The sequence below is a fragment of the Protopterus annectens genome, chromosome 9.part0 (genome assembly GCF_019279795.1).
Source record: "Protopterus annectens isolate FY-2018-M chromosome 9.part0, PAN1.0, whole genome shotgun sequence".
Classification (NCBI taxonomy): Eukaryota; Metazoa; Chordata; order Ceratodontiformes; family Protopteridae; genus Protopterus; species Protopterus annectens.
Genome location: NC_056743.1, coordinates 265633807 through 265659993, shown reverse-complemented (window position 1 = coordinate 265659993; position 26187 = coordinate 265633807). Strand labels below are relative to the sequence as shown.

At 41.2% G+C, this 26187-nt stretch overlaps 1 protein-coding gene across 1 annotated transcript in view; it reads right to left on the bottom strand.

The window, feature by feature from the left end:
• CAT (catalase) overlaps positions 1–26187 on the bottom strand; it is a gene marked incomplete in the record, with an annotated part of 486757 nt that overhangs the window by 381714 nt on the left and 78856 nt on the right. Inside the window, 1 exon segment of the mRNA XM_044082850.1 lies at positions 3810–3940. Within this exon segment, the coding sequence (XP_043938785.1) occupies positions 3810–3940 (131 nt within the window).

Here is a 26187-nt window from a genome sequence, read left to right as displayed (position 1 = left end):
ATTCAATCTTTCTCTCCATGGCTTTTGGAAGTAAAAACATAAGTGTGGAAGGCCCTTGCAAGTACCAACACAGGTGTGGACTGTTCAACTCTAAATTCTGCCAAATGCTGGACCCTGACTACTGCTGGTTTCAATCTCTTCTCAGAGGAGTGTAGAGAAATCTCCTTTCCAATCTGTCAGTCAATAGTATCCAAAGCCCTGACACAGGGGTTACACCTCTAAATGAAAGAGCAGACCTCCATGTAGAGAGGAAATTTCAAGCCCCAGTATTACCTCCAGAAGAAACTAGCCTCAAGTCTATGTAGATGGTAGTCCAACTAAGTTGATGGCCTCTTTTCAGGAGAGACTAAAGGTGGTATTCATAATGACTAAGAGAACTTACTCTAGTTTTCCATCTTGTTGCTTTGCATCAAAATGAGTGGGTAATACAGGATGACTGCTGCGGACTTCACTGTGAGAAATCAAAGCTGGAGGATTGCACTAGAGATGGAGCAGCATGCTTTTGGAAGGTTAAGGAGGTGATGCTATAGTGTGGTAACCAAGTAGTTTACAAGCAACAAACTAATGAGCAACTTAGAATGAATAAGGATGTGTTAAGAATTTAAAATGACAAGACATTCTTTCTTTTTAATGGATATGATGTGTTGATAAATTGTCTTTATGATTTGATATAAGAGACATGAAAGCATTAATGCATTTGGGGACTGACTACTTCTGTGAAGTGACTTTTGAAACATTTTAATCAGAAAAATGCACATCTGATGTAGGAAAAATACCATGGAAGGACTTTAAGTTTTAACTGCAACAGGGGAGTGCAAGTGCAATTCAAAAGTAATTACACTGTTGAGATGAAGTCTTAATTATTTGTAAAGTGCAGAATATAAAAAGATGTTTGATAAAAGAAGTGTGTGGACAAGGGAGTATTAGTAGCATTAAGTGACAGGAGGAAGGATGCACAATGTTCAAAATTTAATAAATGTTAATGGAAAGACAGGAAGTTGATTGTGTACAGATATAAAGGCATTTAGTACAGAACTGTGAAAAAACAAGATGCAAGCAACGTGGAGAGCAGGGACATGAAGCTAAAAAGTGTGAACCAAAGTACAGTAAACGTAATATCCAAGGGCATTTTTCGTTTGGTTGCTGTTTTAGATGAAGGAATAACTGAAGAATACTTTAAGTCACAAAATTACAGTGCATTAAACTTTAAAAAATGCAGTTAAATATTTGGCAACAGTTTTATTCAGTGAGAAAATATGTATGAACTATTGTGAAGTGATTAAAGGAGAGGGGGATATGGTCACAGAAGAGCATCAACAAAATAATGAAAAGTCAATATGAGGAAAAGTAATAAGGAAAAAAGATGGTAAGGAAAGAGATGGAGAGAGATGATGTAAAAACAGTAAGTGTCAATGTTACCAGTATTATAAATATCAGAAGGCCAATAGTAATTGCATGGTGCAAGAAGGTGAAAGTAGAAATCGTACATGTTTATTACACACAAAATGTCTTGACAGAAAGGAGGAAGAACTGAGGCTTTGTGGGGAACATTATATGGTCTGCTTAATGTTCAAATATACATATTTTGTTACATGTCCAAATGTTAACAGGCAGGATGGTGATGTGTGATAAAAGAAAATAAGGATAACAGATGTGCTATTTATGCATACACAAATAAGGCAGACAGGAAATAAAAACTTGGAGATCTTAAACATATGCTTACTATAATGACAGGAGACATTAACTGTAGTTTAATGAATGAGAAGAGATAAGTAACACAATGTAATGTCTTTTGGCTTTTCCCCGGTTAGGGGTCACCACAGCAGAACTCCGGTCCGCTGATTGGCAGTGGATTTTTACAGTGCCGAGTTGCCAGCTTGGCACCCAACCTTCCACAAAGGCACACCCATTCACGCCTGCACCCAAGTATTGAAAAGTTATAAAAATATGGAGGCCTACACATACAAAAAAAAAAGAATGGACTTAGAAGGATATTTAAAACAGAGAAGTTATGTAATATGTTCTAAAGGAGTGGAAGAAATAGGAAGCATGAAAGCTGCTGAGCAGTCTGTTCACAGAGCTGAGTGGCCAAGAATGGATGAGAATAAAGAGATAAGAAAAAGGAATAAAAAAGATGATTGGTAAAGCAAGATAAACAAAAGGCTGCAGAGTAAGAAATAATGTAAGAATGGTAGAAAATAGATAACGAAAAATTAGAGAGAAATAAAAAGAGCTTCAAGTAGAAATTGAGAAAAAATAAAGACAAGCTTTGACAAATCGATTTCCATTACTTGGACAAAAAGATTTAGGGACGACAGAAATCACCTCATTTAGGAAAACTGAGAATAAAAGGAAGAATGGATGTGATATGATGAAGCAGGTGCTGTAGGACATAAAAATAATGAAAGCAATGGAATTTGTAGATAAAATGTAGGGAAAAAGTTGAAAATTGGGAAAGGTTTATTAAAACTATCTGAAGGTACTAAAGCAGAACTGGAAAAGCAGATTATAATGGAAGAAATGCATGAAGCAATAAAACAGAAGAACAGTCAGCACCAGGATTAGATGGACTAATGACATTTTCTGTAATGACTCAGTTACAATTTTAAAAAATGTAAACACTGGTCAGATATTTACTTTTCAATTGAACATTCAATTCACCAGTTTCATAGGAAAATAAAAGCACACAGTATTTTACAAAATCATGGTACTGCTAAATGAAATATGCTCTAGGGCTGCCACAAGTTAATCTGCCTCTATTTCACTGTAGTAACAGTGAACAAAGCAGCATGTAGGTCAGGAATTTTAGGTTACAGTGCCTTTCTGTATTCAGACTCTTATGCCAGGTAGCATCTTGGGCATTAAGTGAAGAAAACAAAGTAGGGAGAAGGCAGCACAGGTACTAGGAAGAAAGTTCCAGACGGTGAAGTAAATATAAGAAAAAGCTCTATGCAACTGGAAAACTGCAGGTCCTTAAACATTTTACTATGTGCTAGGATACCTCAATCACTTCTCCTTCCCACACTTATTGTTCTTCCAGGTATAGTTCCAAGGCTGGCAGGCCCAGATCAAGGGGTAAGATGGTCAATCCACAGGGGAGGTCAAGAGTTAGAGGAGGAAATGGTAACAACTGATGGTCATTCAGGCAATGTACAAAAAGTCGCAATTAATCACATTCAGACTAAAAGAAGAAAGCCCAGAAAAAACTCATAGCAGATGCTCAGATGGTCCCAAAAGAAATTACCTTTACACTTAGACACAATATCACTCAGTTCAGTGTAAATCTGAAATCAGTGATGTCTACATTGTGAGAATTTATTTCCCCTCAATACTAAGTCAACCTTATCAGCCTGCTAGTGCCCACATTCTGGGTATTAATCTCCGCACACACGAACAGCAGTAGTGTGCCATAACCAACATAAATCTGGGAGTACTGCTGTCAAAAGAAATGCTTTTGATTACGTTTAATTTTCAGGTTAAAAGCAATATGAGCCCTGAAACATAGCTGAGAGATTAAGTGCATGAGGAGTATTATTCCAAAGTACTGTTCTTGCTCCTTGGCTCCCACGTCTTACTCTGCCTTGGCATTATGAAGCTAGCAGTATGGTTAATCGGTAAAAAATATAGATACTTGTTTGGGTGAGAAACTAGTCTGTTTAATTATCACCCTAGATTGGGACATTAAGTCTGCATTCACACGTGGAATAAAAAAGAAACCTTATGCTTGTCCAAGTCCTGTACTACTTTTGTATGTCAGCTCATTGTGACAGTATTACAATATGTGCAGCTTCTGCAGTCTCACAACTCACCAGCATGGCATCTCGAATAAAGAAAATAGGAGTATTGTTTCCTGTCAAGTCCCAGATTCCTTCTTCAGTGTAGAACTTCACAGCAAACCCTCGTGGATCACGGACAGTGTCAGCAGAACCTCTCTCTCCAGCTGCAAGTGTCCAAAAATTTAAAAAGTAAAATTAAAAAACAGATCTGCACAGTTAATATTTCAGTTACAAATTTTGGCCACAGTACCTTTTAATAACAACTATCTTTCAGAGTTTCCTCCACAGAGGGTAAATCAGACAGACACACAGACAGACAGACACACAGACAGACAGACACACAGACAGACAGACACACAGACAGACAGACACACAGACAGACACACACAGACAGACAGACAGACACACAGACCCAGACAGACACACAGACCCAGACAGACACACAGACCCAGACAGACACACAGACCCAGACAGACACACAGACCCAGACAGACACACAGACCCAGACACACAGACCCAGACACACAGACCCAGACACACAGACCCAGACACACAGACCCAGACACACAGACCCAGACACACAGACCCAGACAGACACACAGACCCAGACACACAGACCCAGACAGAGTTGCTTTAACAGTGTCATAAAACATTAATTGTGGACACAGAAAAGTTAATACAAACAGAACAAATAATACACATACAATGTGCCAAACTAGCATCCATTGTTCTCAAGGCATAAGGGTTAGAGATAGAGAAAGTGCAACAAAACTAGTCTGTTAAGAGATGTGTGTGGGCTTCTGGCTAGCCTATGCATTATCTATAGCTGCTGATGCTATGCAGGCATGTTCCAGAGTAATCTTTAAGGTAAAGATATTGCTGAATATCCATGCTGGAACCGAGAAAATAGCAATAGTTAATTTTTAGAAACTGGGGAAATTAACAACAGTGTCAATCTCCACCTTAAATTATATTGCTTGCCACAGTTAACATATGAATCTGTTCCTGGTCAAGATCCTGGATATTATTTGATAACTAGATGAAGTTTCTATGTTCCTCAATGTCTGGGAGAGCTTCCTTACGAAGAAATTGTGCAAGCTGACCAGCTATAAATACTTAATAGGTTAGTGGCTGTGTGCCCTTGTGAGTGGTGCCCTGACTGGGGATATCTAAACAACATTTATGTTTTTCCTGAATTTTGCAAGGATAAGCTACAATTCGGACATGATCAACTGGATATGCAGTTTACGGATAGTGGACAGACTCCAGTGCTCTGCAATTTCCTCCAGCCTATAAATAACTCTGCAAACAAAACAAATAATGCAGTACAACAACTGTCTGCATCTATAAACTATTATCAGAAGTAAATGGAAATAGTTTAACTGTGAGCATCAAGTATACGCTAAACCTAGTTGCAGACAGGCTGTATGTAACTAATGAACTGGGAGTAAATATGGCAACTCACTAAAATATTAAGTGCAAGGTGCTGTGCACCGGCTGAACAAATGTGAATTTGGGGAGATGGGGTGCTATGCAGAATAAGGTCTCCAAGGGGATGGGGGGGTTAATAATAATATCAACCAACCAGACAAAGTAAAAGCACCAAACCACTGCCAATATGATCCTTTGCTGTACACTGAGGTCTATCCACAGAGTGCCCCACTGACTGGTAGGTTATAAGCAAAAGATATTTGCCATAACAACTGATCTTCAGGGAAACGTCACTGTAATAATCATTACAGGTGGAGTTGCCCACTTTTTCCGAGTTGTGGTGATCTAGCAAATTTTCCAAACGTTTTTTGTTCCTGGTCTTACATCTGCAAAGGAACGGATGTAGCTGTCTTAAGACCCCCAAATAAATCAACTATTTAGTTTTTGGCATTTACCAGGAATGTCCAGCTTGGCAATTGCTCCTTTTCAGCACAGGCCGAGAGAGAAAAGCTCCTAATACAATACAATTAGAAGAGTTCATGAAAAGTCACAGTACTTGGATCATTGTCATAGCTGGAATACATAGCTTGATACATAAACATATAAATTTGCCCTCAGTTAAACATTTGACAGGAGTTCCAACAAACACCAAGTACAAGAGAGAGAACAGATAATATAATGTGACATCAGCTTCAACATTTTGATAAATGTACATCACAACAGAACAGGAGTGAAACAGCTGCAATTCAGTGTATACTTATACAAGTTAAGTTTACCAAATATATGTAACTGTAGCAGGTGAAACAGGAGTAAGAGAACTTACTGGACATAGGTTTCTAGGCTAGTACATAATGTGCTACTGATCTGTACTACATGTGCTAACATGCTGCAGCTTACCTCTGCTTTAGTCCTTCAAGCCCACAAACCAAAAATGAAATGATTATGTGGTAGAAAAATCCCCAGAGCTCACATGTAAGAAAAGAAAAAACACAGAAGTAACAAGCATACTACAAAACAGAGTGTATTATAATGGATTCAAGGAATCTGAAGGTCACTGAAATTAATACACTGAAGAATCAACTTAGCAAAACTAACTTACTCTGAGAAATGTAGTTAAAATTATATACTACAGTTTTCTGGGAGAAAGGCTTACCCACCCCGCAAGAACTCACCATTCCTTACACAAAGCATTTCACAATGAAACCCTGTCTGCACTCCTGCAACTTATTAAATTCACAAAATACACATCACACACCAGAAAAATTAGAAAAGTTCACACCAGACCATACAGAACACAAAAGAAACTGCAATATTACTAAAACTGGAGGAAACTTTCCAACAAAAACACTAAAAATATGTATAGTTTGTTAAAAGGTGTAAACCTGGACTTCTGACACCACAAAAAGTACATTACAAACTGTTATAGTAAGACACCAAATCCACATAAAACTAAAATGTACACTGCAGTTACTGAAAGTGGAAGACACTTTCCAAAAAATAAATTAAAATTAACCATACGTACCAAGCAGCTTCATTGGCACTGCACAAGGGCCTTTTGAAAGCATTACACATTGCACTAAAGGTTTCCTACTGTAACTATGAACAGAAGTCTGATTCAGAAGACAAATTTGTTAGAGGCCCTTCCTTAATGACCTACTTTTATGTCTAATAGATATCCGGTACAACTGTAGTTCCTTCGTTGTGGAAGTGTTACTGCAATAGTTACTGCATTTGGGTAGCATCCAAAGCAATACTTTGTTAGACCTAGGAGATCCTGTAGCTGTGCTGTACTCTGCTCTGCCTCCAGACTCAAGTTTCTTTCTAATCTGTAATATTTTGGTGAAGGTGTAGAACATGCCCCATACTGCAGCTCCTAAAAACATCTAGAAGTAGTATGTGCTTTAGCACGGTCTTGCACGGGTTTAGTATACATAACAAAAAGCCAATACAATGGGTCAGCCATTTCAAAGAATTTGCAGCAGGTACCCTTACATTTTTGGAAGAAACAAATGTTTTTCTGAAAAGGAGTTTTCCCCATTATTCTACTGCAGTTGCATGTCAACAGTCATTATACACAAAGTACTTCCTTGATTTTTTTTCCAAATTACCAAAAACTTGGAACTGAATAGACTGGTTGAGACAGACGGCAAAGATTACTATGTAAAAGGAGGGATCAGTCCTAATGATACATTTTCATCATGGAACAGTATATGAAGCAGCCTGCACATCAGGGGTCATAACTCTGAAACCCTGCATGAGGTTATGGTAATGAGAATTTTTGTTTTTCCACGAAGGGCATTTAATGTCCACTATATCATCTAGTTCAAAGGGTAGTCCGTTTTTACATCATGACATTCACATTTCATGGAGAAGTAAGATCTTGTGGTCTTTGATGTAAAAACACTCTGGAGAAAGGGGTGCTAACAAAAAAGTGTCCACATTAATCTGAGAAAACATTGAAATGCATGCAGACATAACAGAATTATGTACTTTGGAAAATAAACTAGACTGAATTGATCAAAACAATCCAACATCTTGTGCACTTTTAAGATGGCTGCACAACAGCTTCACTTCAGCCCTTCCATTGTGAAAACCAAAACTAAGAAAAAGGACTGCCATTGAAACCGTTTTGTAGGGCAAATTCAGTTATTGGCTGGTTAAGTATACTGCCTCAATGCCAGCAAAGACGACATTTTGAAAACCTGAAAGAAAATCAACCAGAAAAGGTGAAGGGAACACAGTCTAGGAAAGATTCTGCAGTGAAACGTAGTTCAAGCTTCGGCTCTGGTTCACATCAGGACCTCCAGTAATTTAGGAAACAATACAATAAAAACACACTCAGAGGGGATTAAAATAAATGCAACACTGAAGGAAAACATCAACTCAAACAAAAGATTGAAAAAACAGACGCTTTAACTGTTCAGATCTGATAACTGCAAAACTCGAGGATGAAAAGAAAAAGCTGGCAGAATGAGGCTTGAACAAATGCATAGGATATTACGACCAAAGGAGGAGTCCAAAACATCTAACCAAAAAGAAATAAAGTACTCCAAACCAATGCCTTTAATCAACATTGAAAACGCACAGCTGTCAAGACCACCTCTTGGTAACAGATACCTTATCAGATTATTTAAAAATTAGCTGGTTGTCAGTAAACATCAGTCAAATTAGATATCGCCTTAGGATGTCCATAACTGCCAGGCAAGTAACATTCACTGCCAGTAAGTGTCACAAATTACCTCTCATCAGGAGCAAAATACAAGCACAAATTCTAAGCTGGCACTTATGAAGCAGTCATCCGGATTTCTGGCGACAGTCTCCAGGAAGTAATGTCCCTATGCTCCTTATCTCAACCAGCAACCATGCGCAAAAACAAACACTAATCCCCAGATGACCTGAGCGGCAGAATGTGGGCTCTCCAATATCTGGTGATCTTGGATAAGATGTAGCAGGTTTTAAAGGCAAGACTGAAAAATGGGTTAAATTTCTTAATAGGTGCAGGGTGCATTAAGCAGCTAGATATGAAGGAGGGGTAGCTCAAGCTTTAGCAATCTATGGGTACAGCCAAGAATTTTAAACAGCAAGATAGATTGGAAGGGGGTGGGCACGTAGTACTCTGGCTTTAAAGAATACAGTGGGATGGCCAATAAATTTAAATAGCTGAAGGGGAGCACTTTCACAAAAAAAGTTAAGTACTCACCATAATGTTCCATGTTTTTTGTCCATCTCGCCGTTCATTCTTACAATGGATGGGTTCGGAGTTGATCCAGGCTCTGAATGCCAATTACTTAGCTGAAAGTCTCAAACCTGGCTCATGGCAAGACGATATCCCACAATCCAGTGGTGCAATTCCCCAGATCTTGTTTTCTGCTAATACTGAGCAATATGTACACTATACACATATCTCCAAACATACATATAAACATGTATCCAAGCCCATACTATAAGTACTGGGAGGAGCAACAAGCTGAGACAAAACTCCTGAAAGTAGTAAAAAAATCTACCAGGTCCACAAGGAGTCTTTGGCAGGGGGAAGGAAAGTACAGTTTTGTACCTACCATAAATGTATATGTCCGATAGATATGCAACTGCAGTCATAACATATGGGTTGTCCTGCCTCAGGCAGCCCTCGGTCGGCCGGATTCCAAAGTCTGGGTCCCGCGTCGGCTGGTGTCGCCTCCTCTCAGACGTCAGAACGGCTGGAGTATAAAGGCATCGGCCGACGCCATCTTCTTCAGTGTTTCTTGCCCCAGATGCCAGGTGCCCTCCAAGGAAGGCTATATTTGGTGAATGGATAAACAATTCCAGACATGCACAACAGTAATAAACAGATACACCATAAAAGATACCCCCAGTTAATAGGAATAGGGGTAGTGGACCCAAAAAGAAAGTTGCAGAGGGGTAGGAGGGAGGGAAAATCCGACTGCAGTTGCATATCTATCGGACATCTACATTTATGGTAGGTACAAAACTGTACTATGTCCTTCAAGAATGCAACTGCAGTCATAACATATGGGTTGAATACCATAGCCAAGCTGGGGGTGGTAGGAACTAATAAAGGGATGGTGTAGCTAAAATGCCCTGCAGGACTGCCGAAGCAAAGCCTGCTGGGGATCTGGAGTATAAAGGCAGGTTGTAGTGCTTGGTAAATGTATGCACGGAGCTCCATGTAGCAGCCTCTAGAATGTCCTTTGTAGCCACTCCTCTTAGGAAAGCTGTGGATGTGGCTATAGCTCTGGTGGAGTGTGGCCTAATATTGGCTGGCACACCTTTTCCATGAAAGGAATAGCAGAATCTGATGGTGTCCAATCCATTTTGAAATTGTCTGTTTGGAGATTGCTTTTCCTTGAACTCCAGCAGCATAGGCTATGAACAGTTGGTCAGGCTTTCATGGTGGTCTTTGTTCTGTCCAAGTAGTAGCGTAGTTGTCTGTGTATGTCCAAAGTATGCAGCAGCTTTTCCCCCTTGTTTTGAGGATTGGGGAAGAATGTAGGCAGGTGAATGGCTTGATTTAGAGACACCCTGGAAATTACTTTTGGCATGAAAGAAGAAGGATTGGTCCTTAGAGAGACTCTGTCCTGATGAAAAATGAGAAAGGGAGGTACTGCCATGAGTGCCTGTATCTCCGAGACTCTTCTCGCTGATGTTACTGCCAATAGAAAAAACGTTTTCCAGTAGAGAAATTGCATTTCTGAAGATGCTGCTGGTTCAAAGGGAGGAAGAGTTAATTTTTCCAAGACGAAATTGAGGTCCCATGCAGGTACTGGTGGTTTTCTGGGAGGTTTGATATTCTTTATCCCTATTAGGAACTGTCTTAGCAAGGGATGTGAGAACACAGGTGGATCACAATTGTATTTTGCTGAAATTGCTGAAGCGTGAATCTTTATGGAAGAATATGAGAGACCAGTAGGAAACATTTCTGCCAAGTATTCTAATATCTGAGGTATGCTCAGTACTGTTGCATCCTGACCCTTGTTGGCATTCCAGGTGATGAATCTCATACTTGGCTGAATAGGTCTTTCTGGTGGAAGGTCTGCGTGCTTCCAGTAAAAATCTCCTGAACTTCTTTGGAAAGAGATATCGGAAGGAGTTATGGTAACCTCCAGGCTGTCAGATGCAATGTTTGCAGGTTTTGATGAACAGTCCTGTAATTGTGCTGGGTTAGAGGCAGAGGCCACGGTTTGGTCCGAGTTATGCTCAATAGCAATGGGTACCAGTGCTGCCTTGGCCAGTCTGGAGCTATCAAAATGCCTGTTGGTTGTTCTGCTTTAATCTTCAGTAACACCTTGGTCAGCAGTGGTAGAGGAGGGAATGCATAAATTGTTAGGGAATTCCAGCTGAAGGAGAGCATCCGTTTTCCAGGCTAGAGGATGGCGAGTTCTTGTACAAAACTTTTCCAGGTGATTGTTCAGATGAGAAAAAAAAGAGATCTATGTCCGGTCTTCCCCATGCTCTTGTTATTTGTGAGAAAATGTGAGGATGCAGCATCCATTCGTGTGGATCCCAGAAATTTCTGCTCAGCTTGTCCACCAGAACATTGTCCTTGCCTGGCACAAACTGGGATTGCAAGTGGATCTTCAGACTCTGGGACTTTTCCCAAAGAATCATTGTTAATCTGCAGAGGGGATAAGAATGAGTGCCTCCCTGCTTGTTTATATACCACATAACAGTGGTGTTGTCTGCCCTTATTAGCAAATGTCCTTGAAGTGATTTTTCTAAAGTCTCGATTGCACGTATCACTGCCAACATCTCTTTTTGATTTATGTGCAGATGCCTTTCCCTTGGGTTCCATTGCCCTTGAATGCATCTGTCCTCCATGTGCGCCCCCCATCCATGATCCGAGGAGTCTGTTGTAATGATTTGACCCGCTTGAGGTTTGTTAAAAGACATGCCTTTGTTTAACTGACTTGCTTGAGCCCACCACAAAAATTCTCTTTGCAGACATACAATAAGTGGGATTACGTCCTCTAGGCTTTGGCTGTGTTGGGACCATAAGCTTTTTAAGTACCATTGCAGCTTTCTCATATGAAGTCTTGCCAAAGGTATCAGAAGAATGAAAGATGCCATGAACCCCAGGGCCTGCAGGAATTTCCTTGCAGTCAGCTGGGAGAGCTTTGCTAGGCCTTTGAAGTACTCTGGTAACTGCTCTTGTTTTTCTTCTGTGAGAAAGGCCATTTGTGTTTGTGTCCAGTTTGGCTCCTAGGAAAATAATCTGTTGGGATGGCAGTAGTCTTGATTTTTGAATGTTGACTGTGTATCCCAAGGCCTGTAGTAATTGAATGACATAGTCCAATTTCGTTATCAAGGTTTGTTTGTTGTCTGCTTGTATCAGGCAGTCGTCCAGGTAGGGGTATATTTGAATCCCCTGGAGTCTGCAGTGTGCCACTACTGATGCCAGGCATTTCGTGAAGACTCTGGGTGCAGTAGATGAGCCAAACTGCAAATGCTGAGAATTGATAATGCTCTGTTCCTGCAAGAAATCGGAGGTAGCTTCTGCAACTGTCTGATAGGGACATGTAGGTATGCCTCCTTGAGGTCCAGAGTGACCAGCCAAGACCCCTTGCCCAGCATGGGAAGGAGTTGCTGTAACGTCAGCATTTTGAACTTTGGCACAATGAGAAAAGTATTTAGAGTAGACAAGTCCAGTATAGGCCTCCATTTGTTTTCTTTTCTTGGAACAAGGAACAGTCTTGAATAAAATCCCTGGCCTTGTTCCTGAGGGACCTTTTCTATTGCTTTTATTCTTAGCAGTTTTGAAACTTGAATGAGTGCCTCTGCCCTTTGATGATGTGGCAGGTTTGGCATGCCTTGTCTTATTGGTAAAGTATGGAAGTGGAATCTAACCTTTGTCTATTAAATCCAGAATCTATTTGTCCTTGGTTAAGATATGCCAGTTCTTTGAGAATAAGGATAATTTTCCACCTAAAGGTGCTTCTCTTTGAGCTTTGGTAGGCGGCATGAAAGTCAAGTCATTGTGATTGTCCTCGTGGTGCAGCTGGACTGCCTGCGCCACTTCTCTGATTTGGTGGTTGCCACTGGCGGCCGCTGTAGGAGCCTCGGTATTGCCCTCTACCTCGAGCACGCCCGTTTTTTCCCCTTTGAAACTTGTCAGTGTCTGGAAAGGACCAATTCTTTGAAGGCCAATTCCTGCTGAATCTGGGTGGCTGAACCCGGAGGAAATCTTTGACTGTCTGAACCTATTTAGCCTTTTCCTCAATGGACTTTAACACATCTTGTGCATTAGCACCAAAAAGTTTGTTTTTCCAGAGATGCATCAAGTAACTTTACATTAACATGTTCTGGCAGTGGCTGTTCTTTTAACCAAGCATGTCTACATATAACAGCCCCTGTCATAGCTGCCCTACATGAAGCCTCCAATGCATCATAACCACACTGAAGAAAATGATTGCTAACCTGCTGAGTGTTATGGACCAGATCCTGCAATGCCTTTCTATCAATTGACTCAGGAGAGGCTAGCTTTTTCTGTAAATCATCCAGTAAATAATCCTGGTACTGAAACATATGAAAAAGGCAGTTAAGTGACCTCATGGCAAGGGTGGAAGAGGTATAAACTTTTTTACCCCATCTCTCCAGGGACCTTGCTTCCCTATCCGCAGGCAGTGGATTCTTGGCCGAGGAAGTAGCCACTCCTTTGGGGCCCTGTGAAATAGTTTCAAGATCCACAGAGTGGGCCTTAAAGAGATGCTTGAGAGTGTCAGGGACCCTGTAATATCCGTCTGGCTTGACAGGAGCAGGAGGGAGAGAATCAGGGTTAGCACTGGAATCGGAGAAATCATCATCCAGGACATCCATAACTGGAGGGATAGCTAAAGGTCTGTGCTGGGGTAACTTGAGGAAAGTACGTAGCCTTTTCCTAGAATCAGAAAATTCCTGACCCTGCCACTTAAAATGCTCCCTCAGAGTGGAGGACTTCACCGAATGAAAAATCCTCTGGAGGAGAGGCAGAGGGAATGGACTCCTCAGCATCAGAGTCCTCATAAGCCTGGAAGGATTCTTCTTGGGTATCTGAATGCTCAGAATCCCCAGAGGCTTCATCTGAAGAGAGGTTGTCAGCCTGCTCAGTTCTAGGCCTTTTCTCTGCAGGCGGCTGAGAACTTCTGTCTGGGTGAGGCTGAGACCCCCTGATAAGAGAGAAGATCTGCAGCAAGAGACATGATCGGTTTATCAGAAGGGGCCTGGGCAGTAGGTTTAGGATGGGCCTTGGCCTGGCTGGCGGCCTTAGCACGTGCAAAGGCCTTGATGGACAGGGATACAGGAGGCCTAGCTGCCCCACGTGCAGGAGTAACCTTGTCCATGGGAATGGTGTCGGGTAGATCCAGAACTTCGGTTTCTGGAGGAAAATCAATAACCGGCACCGGTGTAGTCTCTGGGACCGAAGGACAAGTTACCGCTGTGTCGTCGGCCTGGAGCGGTTGAATTACCGCTTCCGAAGGGACCGAAGCACTCGCGGAGGGCTTGGGAGAAATAATCGGTAGAGGCCGCGGATGTCGGTCCCGGTCCTTTCGTTTTTTGGTAATTTGTGTTGCCGGTTGTTCCGACGGCATGATATAAGTGAAGGATTCGCCGAAAAAGTCTTCGGCAAATTCTGCCCGGCGCCTGAGAGTGCGCTTAAAGCAAGCACAGGCAGAGACGTTGTGGTCTGAGCCCAGGCAAAGGAGACAGTAAGAAAGGAAGTCCTTATGAGGTATTTGTTTACCACAAGACAAACAATTAACTTTCTCAATTTGTTCTGACATCGGCTGAGGCAAGAAAAAATGTTCCCCAACGGGGTACTTGGCTTTTAGATGACTTCGGTAACTGAAAACACAGGAGCTGACCGACCGGCACTTGCCAACTGCTTCTGCTTCGGGCACCGCGCGGCAAGAAAGACTGAAGATGGCATCTGCCGATGCCTTTATAACTCCAGCCGTTCTGACATCGGAGAGGAGGCGACACCAGCCGACGCCGGACCCATTCTTTGGAATCCGGCCGACAGAGGGCTGCCTGAGGCAGGACAACCCATATGTTATGACTGCAGTTGCATTCTTGAAGGACATGGAGGGTTCTTAAGAATGAATGGTGAGATGGACAACAAACATGGAAGGTTATGGTGAGTACATAACTTCTTTATTAAGTTTTCCTATCATGCCTTCATTCTTACAATGATGGGACAGTGTCCCTAGCATATTTTCCCTGGGTGGCTCAGGGGAGTACACCTTTAAGCACCGTGGAACCAAAGGATGCCCTGTCCCTGGAGGCCAAATTCACTTTGTAATGAGTGATAAAAGTATGTGGGAGTAGACCAAGTAGCTGCTGCACAAATATTATCCATGGGAATTCTGGCTTGAAAAGCAGATGACAGCCATTGCTCTAGTGGAAAGAGCCTTCACTTTGAAAAGGTAAATCTTTGTGATCGGAGCTATAGATTAATGGAATACAATTTGAAAGCAAATTGAAAGAGTTTTTTGAGATGGAGGATCTTTTTTTTTGCATCAGAGAAACATACAAATAATTGGTCAGATTTTATTAAGTCTTTGGTTCTATGTAAATAGAATCTGAGTTGTCTACAAACGTCCAGTTGATGTAATTTATACTCTACCTTACTATGATTAAGAAAGAACACTGGAAATTCTATGGATTGGTTTAGACAAAGTAGAAAGGATGGGTTTGTCCGCAAGGATACCCTATCCATATGAAAAATCAAATATGGCGGTTTAATAAAAAGCTTGCAATTATGACACCCTTCTACAGAAGTTATAGCCACTAGAAACAAGGTCTTCCAGGAAAGGAACTTGAGGTCTGACAATGAAGAGGGCTCGAAGGGAGGTAACATGAGAGGAGACAAACAAATTTCTCAAGGAGAAAGGAGCTCATTAAAGGGAGGTCTTAATAAGGAGGCACCTTGTAAGAAGGCTCTACATAACCTGTGTGACATTAAGTTGGAAGCAGAATCAGATATGAAAATTTGAAATTGCAGCAAGTTGAACCTTGATGGTTGCTACAGCTGAGCCTTGTTGAAACAGTTCCGGCAAAAATTCCAAAACAGAATGAATAGGTGCAGAGAAAGGATCGATGTTCCTATGTAGAGTCCAAAGAAAAAAACTCTTCCATTTACTAGAATAGCTTTCTAATAGAAGCTTTGTGCAAGGACATTAAAATATGTCTAACTGTAGGAGTGAGATTGTGAAGCCTGACTAAACTGGGAAGTGGAGCAGCCAAGCTGTCAGGTTTAGGGTGTGGACTGAAGGATGAAGCTCCTCTGACATACAAGTCAGCAGATTTAGCACTGGGTCCAGAAACCAAGGCTTCTCCTGTTGATGAGACCAAAGGAAGGGGAACCAAAATTGGCAAGGCCAGTAAGGAGCAATGAGAATTATCCGGCTCCCCAAGCATTGTGCTTCTTGAATTACTCTGGGTATGAGAGGAAACAGTGGAAAGGCATACAGAGGTCCCAAGGGCCAATCGTGAGGGAGAGTCTCCCCTGGAGGGGGGATTAGGGTAAAGTAGTTGCTGCACTTGGCATTCATGAGAGTGGCAAAGAGATTGCAGCAAAGCTGCCCCCAGGTTTGGAAATCATTTCTGCTACATTGTGATTGAGAGACCACTCGTGAGACATTTGGATTCCTCTGCTCAGCTTGTTCACTATCACAGTGGACTTCCCCAGAATGTGCGTTGCAATTAGAAAGCACTGGGAAGAAACTGCCCTTTGCCATACTCTTAGGGCTTCACGACAAAGGGGGTAAGATCTGGTTTCCCCCAGCTTATGTACCAAACCACAGATATTATCAGACTGAATTGCAATAGTCCCTAGAGAGAGAGTCTTGAAGTGCTTGCAACACAAGAAGCACTGCTCTGATCTCCAGTACATTTGGTTTACTATTAAAATTTCAAACGCCACTCCGTCGACTGCTATAGTCGGCAACGAAGTTCGAAAACGTCGAATGTCGAAGTAAAAAAAATAAATCTAGGAACGGTTTTAACATGGGTCGAGGTAGGTGTTCAGTATTATTCTGAACTACAAACATCTCCCCTACCTCGACTCATGTTAAAATCCATTCCTAAATTGGATTTTTGACTTCGCAATTATCATTTTCGAACTTCCGTGTTCGACTATAGTATAGTCGATGGGAGTGCCGTTCGAAATTTTAATAGTAAACCGTACATTTATATGCCAGTGAGCTTCGTGTTCTTGCCATGTACCTTGGACTGTTCTTCCCAGATAATGCCCCCCCCCACCCTGAGAAGCGTCCGTGGTCACTGTAGCTATTGGTTGATGTGGAACGAAAGGTCTGCCTATTGTCACATGATTGGAGTGTATCCACCATCTTAAGTTGTTCTTTCAAGATTCAGTTATTCTGATCAGATGAGACATCAGTAGGTCCTGAAGTGACCATTGGGAGAATAGCCATTGAAGAATCCTCGTGTGCATTCTGGTAAGAGGGACTAATGTAATGGTGGAGGCCACTGTTCCTAGTAAACTTAGAATTATCTTGGCTTTCATTTTGGTCTTGGGAAGAAGGTGAAGTATTTGCTGTCTGACTGCTATAAACTCTTTCTGTTGGAAAACGTGCTACCACAGATGAAGTGTCTAGATCTGCACCTATGAATGTAATAGGTTGACAAGGCAACAAGGGAGATTATTGAAAATTTACTGTAATGCCCAACTGATTGCAGATATCCAAAGTTAGATTCCCTGGCTTGTAGGAGTAGATGCTTGGTGGTGGCAGACAGGAGCCAGTCATCTAGATAGGAAAACACTCTGAATCCTAGACGTCTCAGGTGAGCCGTGACTGCCATACATTTGATGAACATACTGGGGGCTGTAGTGAGACCAAAGGGCAGAGCTCTGAACTGGTAGTGGCTGGCTCCCAGCCAGAAGCTTAAGTGCCTTCTTGATATCCTGTCCATTTATGTGGTAGTAAGCATCTTAAAGGTCTATTGAGCATATCCAATTGTCTTTCCCTAAAAAGGAAGCATAGACTGCAGTGTCACCATTCGGAACTTTGACTTCTTGACAGATTTGTTTAACTTGCTTAGGTCTAATATGGGCCTCCAATTCCCTGTTCTTTTTGGCACCAAAAAGAATCTTGAGTAAGTTCCGAATCCTATTTGGTCTGCAAGGACTTCTTGGATGACTCTTGTGGAGCAACATTTGAATCTCTATAGTTGCTTGTTCCCTTAGGATTGGGTGGAACATCTGGGGTAGTTTTGATTTGTGGAACAGGTTTGGAAAAAGGGATGGAGTATCCTCTGGATATTATATTTAGTACCCATTGGTCGTTTGTGATATTTTGCCAAGCTTCTGGGTACATTTATAAATGTCCCCCCGACTGCCCCCAGGGTAGAGCAGTCGGGCCTCCTTTTAGGAGCGCTGATAATGGCGTCCGTGAAAGGAATCTCAGTCACCCTGATTTTGTGGGCCCTCTCTGCCTCTGGGGCAGCATCTACCATCATTACCTTCCCCTCTGCCCCTGGGGAAGATATCACCCAGTGTGTCTTGGAAAAATCTCTGGGATCTTTTGAACCACATCTTCCCACTCTTCTGACCTTTAGGATAAGATCTTTAAGGTACAGAAAAACATTACTCCAATGGTAGAGAGTTTTCCCTTCCTGCTTGCACCAAGGTTATAGTGTCTTAATTTAGGTCCAAAGTGTGAGGAACCTTCAAAAGGGGTGTTAGTAGATTTAAAGGGCTCTGCAAAACCGCATAAGCGCATCCAGGAGGAGCGTCTCCTAAAGGAAATTCTGGAACCCGCTGCCATGCTCTCACCATCTGTCTATGATAAGAGCCTCATGGAGGAGTTGACAATGGAATTTAAAGGTGGACAGCTGGGAGGAGACCATCTCATTCACTCCCACAGCTAATGAACCTTGTAGAGCATCTCCTAGCTCTTTCAGATCTCTTTGTAGCCTCAAAATGGGTAAGTGGTTCAGCGATCACAGTGAGAAAGTCGCTGAAAAGATATGCTTCCAGTCTCTGTTCACTGCTCGAGTCTTTATTTGGAGGATGAACAGATGAGGAAGCCTCTGCAAGTTCATTCTTGGTGGCTGCTGCCACCACCATAGCATCTACGGGTACCCCCTTTGTTAGAAATTCCTTGCCTGAAGGAGCTGACAAAAACTTGTTTGGCCTGCGAGGGACCGGTTCCATAGTGTCAGGTGACTCCCATGCCTTTCGACTAACCAGGTCCATTAGTTCATCAAAAGGCGGACACCCCCAAGAGGCTGAAGGTTGAGACCCAAAAGCCTTCAGGTACACTGACTCATCATAAGGGGTGGTGGCCTGGCAGCAGACTCTTTGCTTGAGGATCTCTAGAATATCTGCGAATGAGATTGCCAGGATGACCATGGGGACCCTTCCGACTCAGAAGTCAGTGTCGGAAGAGATTGTCTGGGGAGTCAATATGCTTCTTGCAGGTTCTCTTTGGAGGTGGCTCCTCAGAAGGATATTCTGAGGAGGCCTTGGAGGAGAGGGGTTCGCCCAATGGGGGATCCTGAGGCTCTGGATCTGTGCCGTCTTGAGGAATGGGTGGTGCCGAGACAATAGCTGGTGCCTTGGGGGGGGGGGGGAGACTAGTACTGGTATCCTTATATGGTGCTGAATGGGTAGACAACACTCATCAGCTCAAAGGCATATCCCACCAGCTCCGAGGAATCACCCAGCTCCAAGGAAACAGAGGAAGACAACAGAACCAATGAGACTGGATCAAAGGCTGATGTGGGAGCCGAGCTAACCCAGGCCGACGCACCAAGGGGTAGACTGCACCAAAGATAGGGGCAGAGAATCCCCCTGGGGCCAACCAGGGAATCCCAGCTCCCCGACTCAGACGGCACACAGAGTCAGCGCAAATGTCGGCTCCATGAACACCGAAGTGAGTTCCAGAACTGATGGGTCCACATTAAGTGGTATCAAACACTCCGGCTGTTAAGGGCCAGCTTAGCTCGGAGGAGGAACAGTGGGCACAGTAGGCTCCAAGACCAAATGGGCGGGAGCAAAGAATAATTTAGTCAGAGCTGGCTACTTCAGGAGTCTACGTACCACCCATTCCAAGTAATCTGATAAGCTCCTTGTAAACCTGGAAGATAGGGAAGGAGATCGAGACCTATGGAGGACTGGCGATCTCAAAGGCAGAGAAACCAGCGAAAGCTCAATGGACCAGCTCCGAGTGGAGGTATCTTGCAGCTCCGAAGGCTTTGGAGCCAAAGTACCAGGCCTATCAACTAAAAGGACTTCAGATGGCTCAGAGGACTGTGGAGCCGAGGAAGTAGTGGCCTTTGAAATTTTTGGAATTTTAACTGGCGGCTCCAACTGAGCCGATGTAGTGGGAGATTGAGGAAGGAGATGGAGGAAAAGCTAAGTTTCGTAAGACAAAGGATATGAACAGCTTCCTCAAAAGAAGGCTTTAAGAGACCTTTTAGAATCAACTGGTTTCTCTTTTCCTGAAGAACTCTAGCACTAAATGAGTGACAGAAGGCGCAGTCTTCTTGGAGATGCATGGCACCAAGACAACAAACACAAACATGTCCATCTATGATGGACATTTTTTGTGAGCACTTTTGACATTTCTTAAAGCCGGAAGGCTTATGTTGTCTGTTTGGTCTTTAGACATTTTCAATTTAAACAGCAACAAAAGTTTTACTAGCCAAGACTAATATGGTAAAGTTAAGGTTTCTACAGGACAACACAAGGAGCTACAACCAGGGGAAGAAAAATAGACCTCTAATTATTTTCCAAACAAAACAACAAAACAGTACACGCCCTCCAACTTAAACGGGCGTATAAGCTCTAACTTAAAATGAGCTATGAAGACTAACAAACAACCACTATATGGGATACCAAAGGGGCCTAGAAAGCAGCGGCAAAAGCCATGCTAACGGGGCAAAAAGAAAATATATCACAACTTAGCCATGGCCAAGATGAGCACATCCAACCTTGTAAAGCAGCAAATGAGATCTGGGGATTTACACCACTGCATTGTGGGATACCTTCTTGCCACAAGCCAGGTTTGAGACTTTCAGCTAAGTATTTAGCCAAGTCTGAGCCAAGGATCAGCTCTGAACCCATCACTAAGAATGAAGGCGAGACAGGACAACATAACCGATAATTTTGTGAATACTGACAACCGCCAAGAAAGAGGAGAGGCAAGGAAATGTGGTCAAATTAACAAAGGGTGGTCAATTAGGGAGACAGTTGAGTTTAAAAAAAACGTAACAGTACCACTGTGGGGGGGGGGTTTATTTCAGTGCAACTCTCTTTCCTAGCTTAAATATGCAATTAAAAACAGTATACAAGTAAAAAAAAACTTTGTAAAGTACACCATGATATACAGAACAGAAGGCAATACCATTTACAAGAAAGCAAAAACAAACCTTTCCCTCACAGCAATCTATTGCAAAGGCTGGGTGAACTTTTCTAGTAAAGCTTATGATGAGGAAGACCCGCAACACTGAAAATTAGTGAATAAATGAGATTATAAATCAGTCACATTTGTGAAATATGACTTTGCAAATATGGGCATGAGAAAAGACTGGACGTTTGCTGCCTATGTTAAACTAGTGGGTGCCTAAATCATACACCCCACAAGGGAAAAAGTAACATTTTTTTTCTTTGTATTTCTACAAAATATTTCAGGATATAAACTTAGTTATATTTTAAAGCAGTTTTGTATAAGTGTCCAGTCAGGGGCATTTTAAATGTGTAGAAGTAGCCTTTTCAGCGATTACTTCAAAATCTTTTAACACACACACAAACAGTTTTGTAATTGTAAGAAATATAGATTTTAGGTCTAAATGAGAGAATGTCTGAACAGAAGTTTAATTTAATATAATACTGCGATCAGGACTGCTGGGATGAGATGGGTACAAGTGTACTACTGATTATTATAGGTAACACTAAGATGGCAATTGTTTTTACAAGGGTGGGAACCTAGATTAATATCTATGATGTAAGCTGTAAACCACCTTTAAGCAAATAGTCTTGAAAAATAAGACAGTGATGAAAGCTATGCAAAAATGCTAATCTTCTTGCTTCTGCAAAGATATTACCTTTTTCCTCCATTTACAAATGCTCAGTGGCAGACAACAAGTCTGCAGCTGAAAGCAGTTGGCCAGGAGAATTCCATGCATTCTTTTCAGAGTGAACTACACACATTTCTTCAAGCATTTGCAAGTTCTTTTTTTTTTCCATTGCATCTACTTTTACATGTAGACAAGCTGTCTGAAGGTGTAAGTCTTCAGAGTACCGGGTATTTTTTGCATAGGGAAATAGAAAATTTAAAAACAGTACAGTGACAAGCAGCTCAGTGAAACAGTTTGACGTTATGCGAAGCGAATAAGAGATAGCTGCCTCCCTAGCAGCCTAATATTTTAATGCATTTAATAGAACAGTGCATAACTTGATTTAAAAGACAGCCGGCATACCTTTTTCTTTATGGCTAAAAAAATTATCCTAAAGCATACAAGCCATTTTTCACATACGAGAGGTGAATACAGAAAAAAAAAAAAAGAGCAGCAACCAGTGTAAGAAGAAAGACTGCAACATGCGCTTTAACACTGGGAACCTTAATTTTAGTTTAGGTTATGCCTCTGGGTACAACTGTATTTGGGGAAGGGAACCTTAATTTTAGATTAGGTTATGCCTCTGGGTACAACTGTATTTGGGGAAGGGTTAAACTCAGAAGTACATTTAATAAATTGTGTTGTTCAAAGTTTATAACAGATGGGGTTATTCTGAAAATGTATTTGTTCAGTTTATTTATATTTTTGCTTGAATGTTTCCATAAAACAGAAAACCTTGAGACATGCAACAGGTTTAAAATGTAAACAAAAAGATTGTCCTGTCAAACTGCGTGCATAGAAGACAAGTTGCAAGTACACACAAATTGTATGGTAAAATAGGTGGGAAAAGCTTTTTATCATAATGGCCAATCTGTTTGTAGTAACTTGAAATGTAAGTGGCCTTGCAGGTATAAACAAAGATAACCGTACTGAATATTAAGAAATGCACAGTGCAGATAGCAATGCTGGATCAGGGACAAAGGAAAAGGGGGAATATTGTAACTGCTACAGGGACTCCAGTAGTGATAGATGAAAGAATGGTAGATTTGAGGTAGTAAGGGGCTAATTGCAAGGGAGGAAGATTATGCTGGCATTATCCATACCCTTCAGAATTACTGGACGATATTGCAGATGACGACATTATAAAACATGATTTCAGCACATTTTAAATAAGAAAAACAGCAAAAATGGAACATTGGAAAGGGTTTATGAAACAAAAGTTAGACCCAGTAATTTGCCAGTATATGAAAAGGGCAAGGATTACTAAATATACTGTAGATTAGCATAACTTTAAAAGATGTATTTAATAAATAATGGGACATATTTAGTGTGCCTTTAACATATCAGACAAGGTAGTGTGTGATCAACCTAAATTTGTTCATAAAAGTGGGAGCAACCTTAAGGAGAGTTACGAAAGTTTTAATAAAGGGATGACCAGCACCTTGATATCAGAAAGAGGTATGAAAGTGTGCTCAGTCCCCATACATTAAGTTTAAATGAAAACTTCACTGTTGCTCTTATTGCCCTTGACAAGTTACCACACCATACTAGATGTTCAATTGGGGAACAAAAGGTGTTTATCTTGACAGGTGTGCCACTTGCCCTACCTCTTATACTGGCAAGACTGAAAAGTCTATGGACTAGGACTTATCAGCACTACTTAATAGTGCACAAAAAGGATTCGTCAGTGCATTTATGTTAACATGTGCAAATCTGTCCGCACTTCACATTTTATTTTTGTTGGTGGAGAAAATTAAGAATATAACGGGTGGTGATTGGCAACATACTTTGGAGCTAAAAGCACTGAAATAGCAGATGAGATTAATTACCGAAGATCAAATGATTAATGAATGCTCTTAAGACATGGGGCTGCTACATTGTAAAGTGGTCAATGTATTACGTACTTATACTACTTGTTTGGTTATTATGTACCATTTGTCAAAACAGGAATATTATCTAATTTTTTGTAAAAATCTTCGAGATGCAGCTTATTTAAAACCATACTACTTTCTTTGACTTGGCCTGACCCAAAATATGAAGATAGGCATTTTCCAAGTAAAGTTTTGCAAAATCATTTGTAAAGAGAATACTATTTAACCCATGAAAAGTACTGGCAAATCTAGGACTGCTCTCAATGGGCTAGCTTTGAAATAAATAGGACTGTTCAAATTGGGCTACCTTTGGGTAAAACATTTTAGGTTATCCTTTCCTGAAACACACTGTATTGCCTTTTTTCTAGTATTTTTCTTCATTAAAAGTAAAGTCCTGTTTACTTGAAGAATAGTGTGTGTGTGTGTAGTAGGCACTGCCTGAAATCACATGGTGAAATTCTTTAGCTGCAAGTAAACAATTTGCAGAATTCTTTTGCAAAATTAATGGATTCCCATACTGGTAAATAGTGTAAACTACTTCAAATATTTAGGTGGGGAAAGGAGAGAATCTTTAGGGAATGGTCTAAAAAAATTTACCATTGTCCTTTTTGACTTTGTAAAGTCTCTGGTTGGAAGGCTGTTAGAAATCCTTTCTATTAAAATTATTCCTACTTGCAGGGATTACTATATGGAGAGCCAGGAAGCATAAAAGTGCAGCTGTACGAGTACACTCACCATTAACAGACTTAAGAATGTAGTCTTGGCCTTCCAAAAAGCCTATACAACGAACAGCATTTTTAAAAGTCCAATTTATTGATTTGGGGGAAATTCAGTTACTTGCCAGTAATTGCAATGCATGGATGTTAAAGAAATTTGAAGACAGACAAAAATAAACCAGAAAATGAAAAGCAAATGCTTGCAACTGTTCAACAAAAACAAGCATTCAGACTTCAGCTCTACTATAGGAATTCCAGTAATTTACAGGGAAAAGCATGACAAGATATTAACATCTTACAGGAAGGTCTACCACAAAGAACTGGGTGCTAAAGCCACACCTTAAAACTTATTGCCAAGAAATGCATAAAGCACCTTTTAGGAAGTCTGTCACCTAGGGAAAATACCTCATTGGCAAAACCATCCTAAAAGTGCAGAGAGAAGTCAGGGATTTGTGGGCTTTAACCAGACTTTTGGCCAACAAGCGTCTAAGGTTGTAAGAAAAATCATCTTATCCCACTCAGCTTGCAAGGGCAAGGCATGTTGGTCCAAGGAAGTTAACATGTCACTAATCAGCCATCAAACCCAACATTGATTACAACTCCCCTTTCTGTATGTACCCGACCTGGCACATGCAACTAAATGTCCAGAGACACTCCTCACAAAAATACATGACAAACACAATGTCCTATGCAGATCACCTCAAAGCCCTACATCTAATACTTTTTTTCTGACTGCCAAGAAGTGACTAATGCCTGGCACACAAGACATAACCAGATACCACTCTGATGGACGTTTTGCACAGCCGCAAAATGAAACAGCACCAGAACTACTAGACCCAAGGATTTAAATTTTGCCCGATTCTTAAGCCATGCTGGAGGGACAGGTTTACATATCAAAGAATCTCCATTCTCAGGAACAATTATTCCCATACATGTGAAGCAAAGCCCTTCTCTAACCCTATTCAAGCTCAGCCTGACCCAGAAGATAAGAAATCAGAAATTCACCCTGATCTGACACCTGTGCCTCTGATGGACAGAGGCAACCATTAAAACATGCCCCAACATACAGTCCTTAAAAACACAATAACTCATGCGATACATTTAGGTTGCATGGCTAGATTTATAAAAGTTCATTCCTGTCCATATTAAAGTGCAACTTGATCTATGCATGGGAAACAGAAAATTTACCCCAGGATTACCACTGTACTACTAATGGTCAGAGGTAGCTCCTAAATGTTTTATCACATGGTAGGGACCAAGCAGCAGTCCCCTCAAAGTATCTATGGTATTATCCCAGTTATTCTTGTTATAAATTATGTACTACCCCTAATGACAAGAAATAAACACCAACCATGGAAAGGAGAAGGCCAATCTAACACCAAATGGGAATGGATAATTTCAGCGCCAAAAAGAAAACTGGCCTGCAAGGGCAGCTAGCATAAAACTTACCTATGAATCTATAAGAAGAGGACTCTCAGGGAAACAGGAGCAAACACAAAGTTTTAAATGGAAAATAACGAAGTGTCTGGATAAAATTCATGAACCGAGATTTTTGGCAACTCCAAACCACAAAAAAATTAAAATGACTACGCAACCAAACTTAGGGAGCCTATTAAATGAAATGAAACCTTCGACACAGGTAATAGGCAATTTGTAAATATTTTACGCAAAAAATTTTTATACCATCAGATAATGGGGAACAAAGGAAATCTACAAATGTGACAATTTATGGAAAATTTTATTATACTAAGGTTAGCGGAAGATTGGGTTAAACAATTAAATCACAAAGCTATGAAGAGAAGAGATAAAAATAGTGATTTACTAACAATTAAAAGG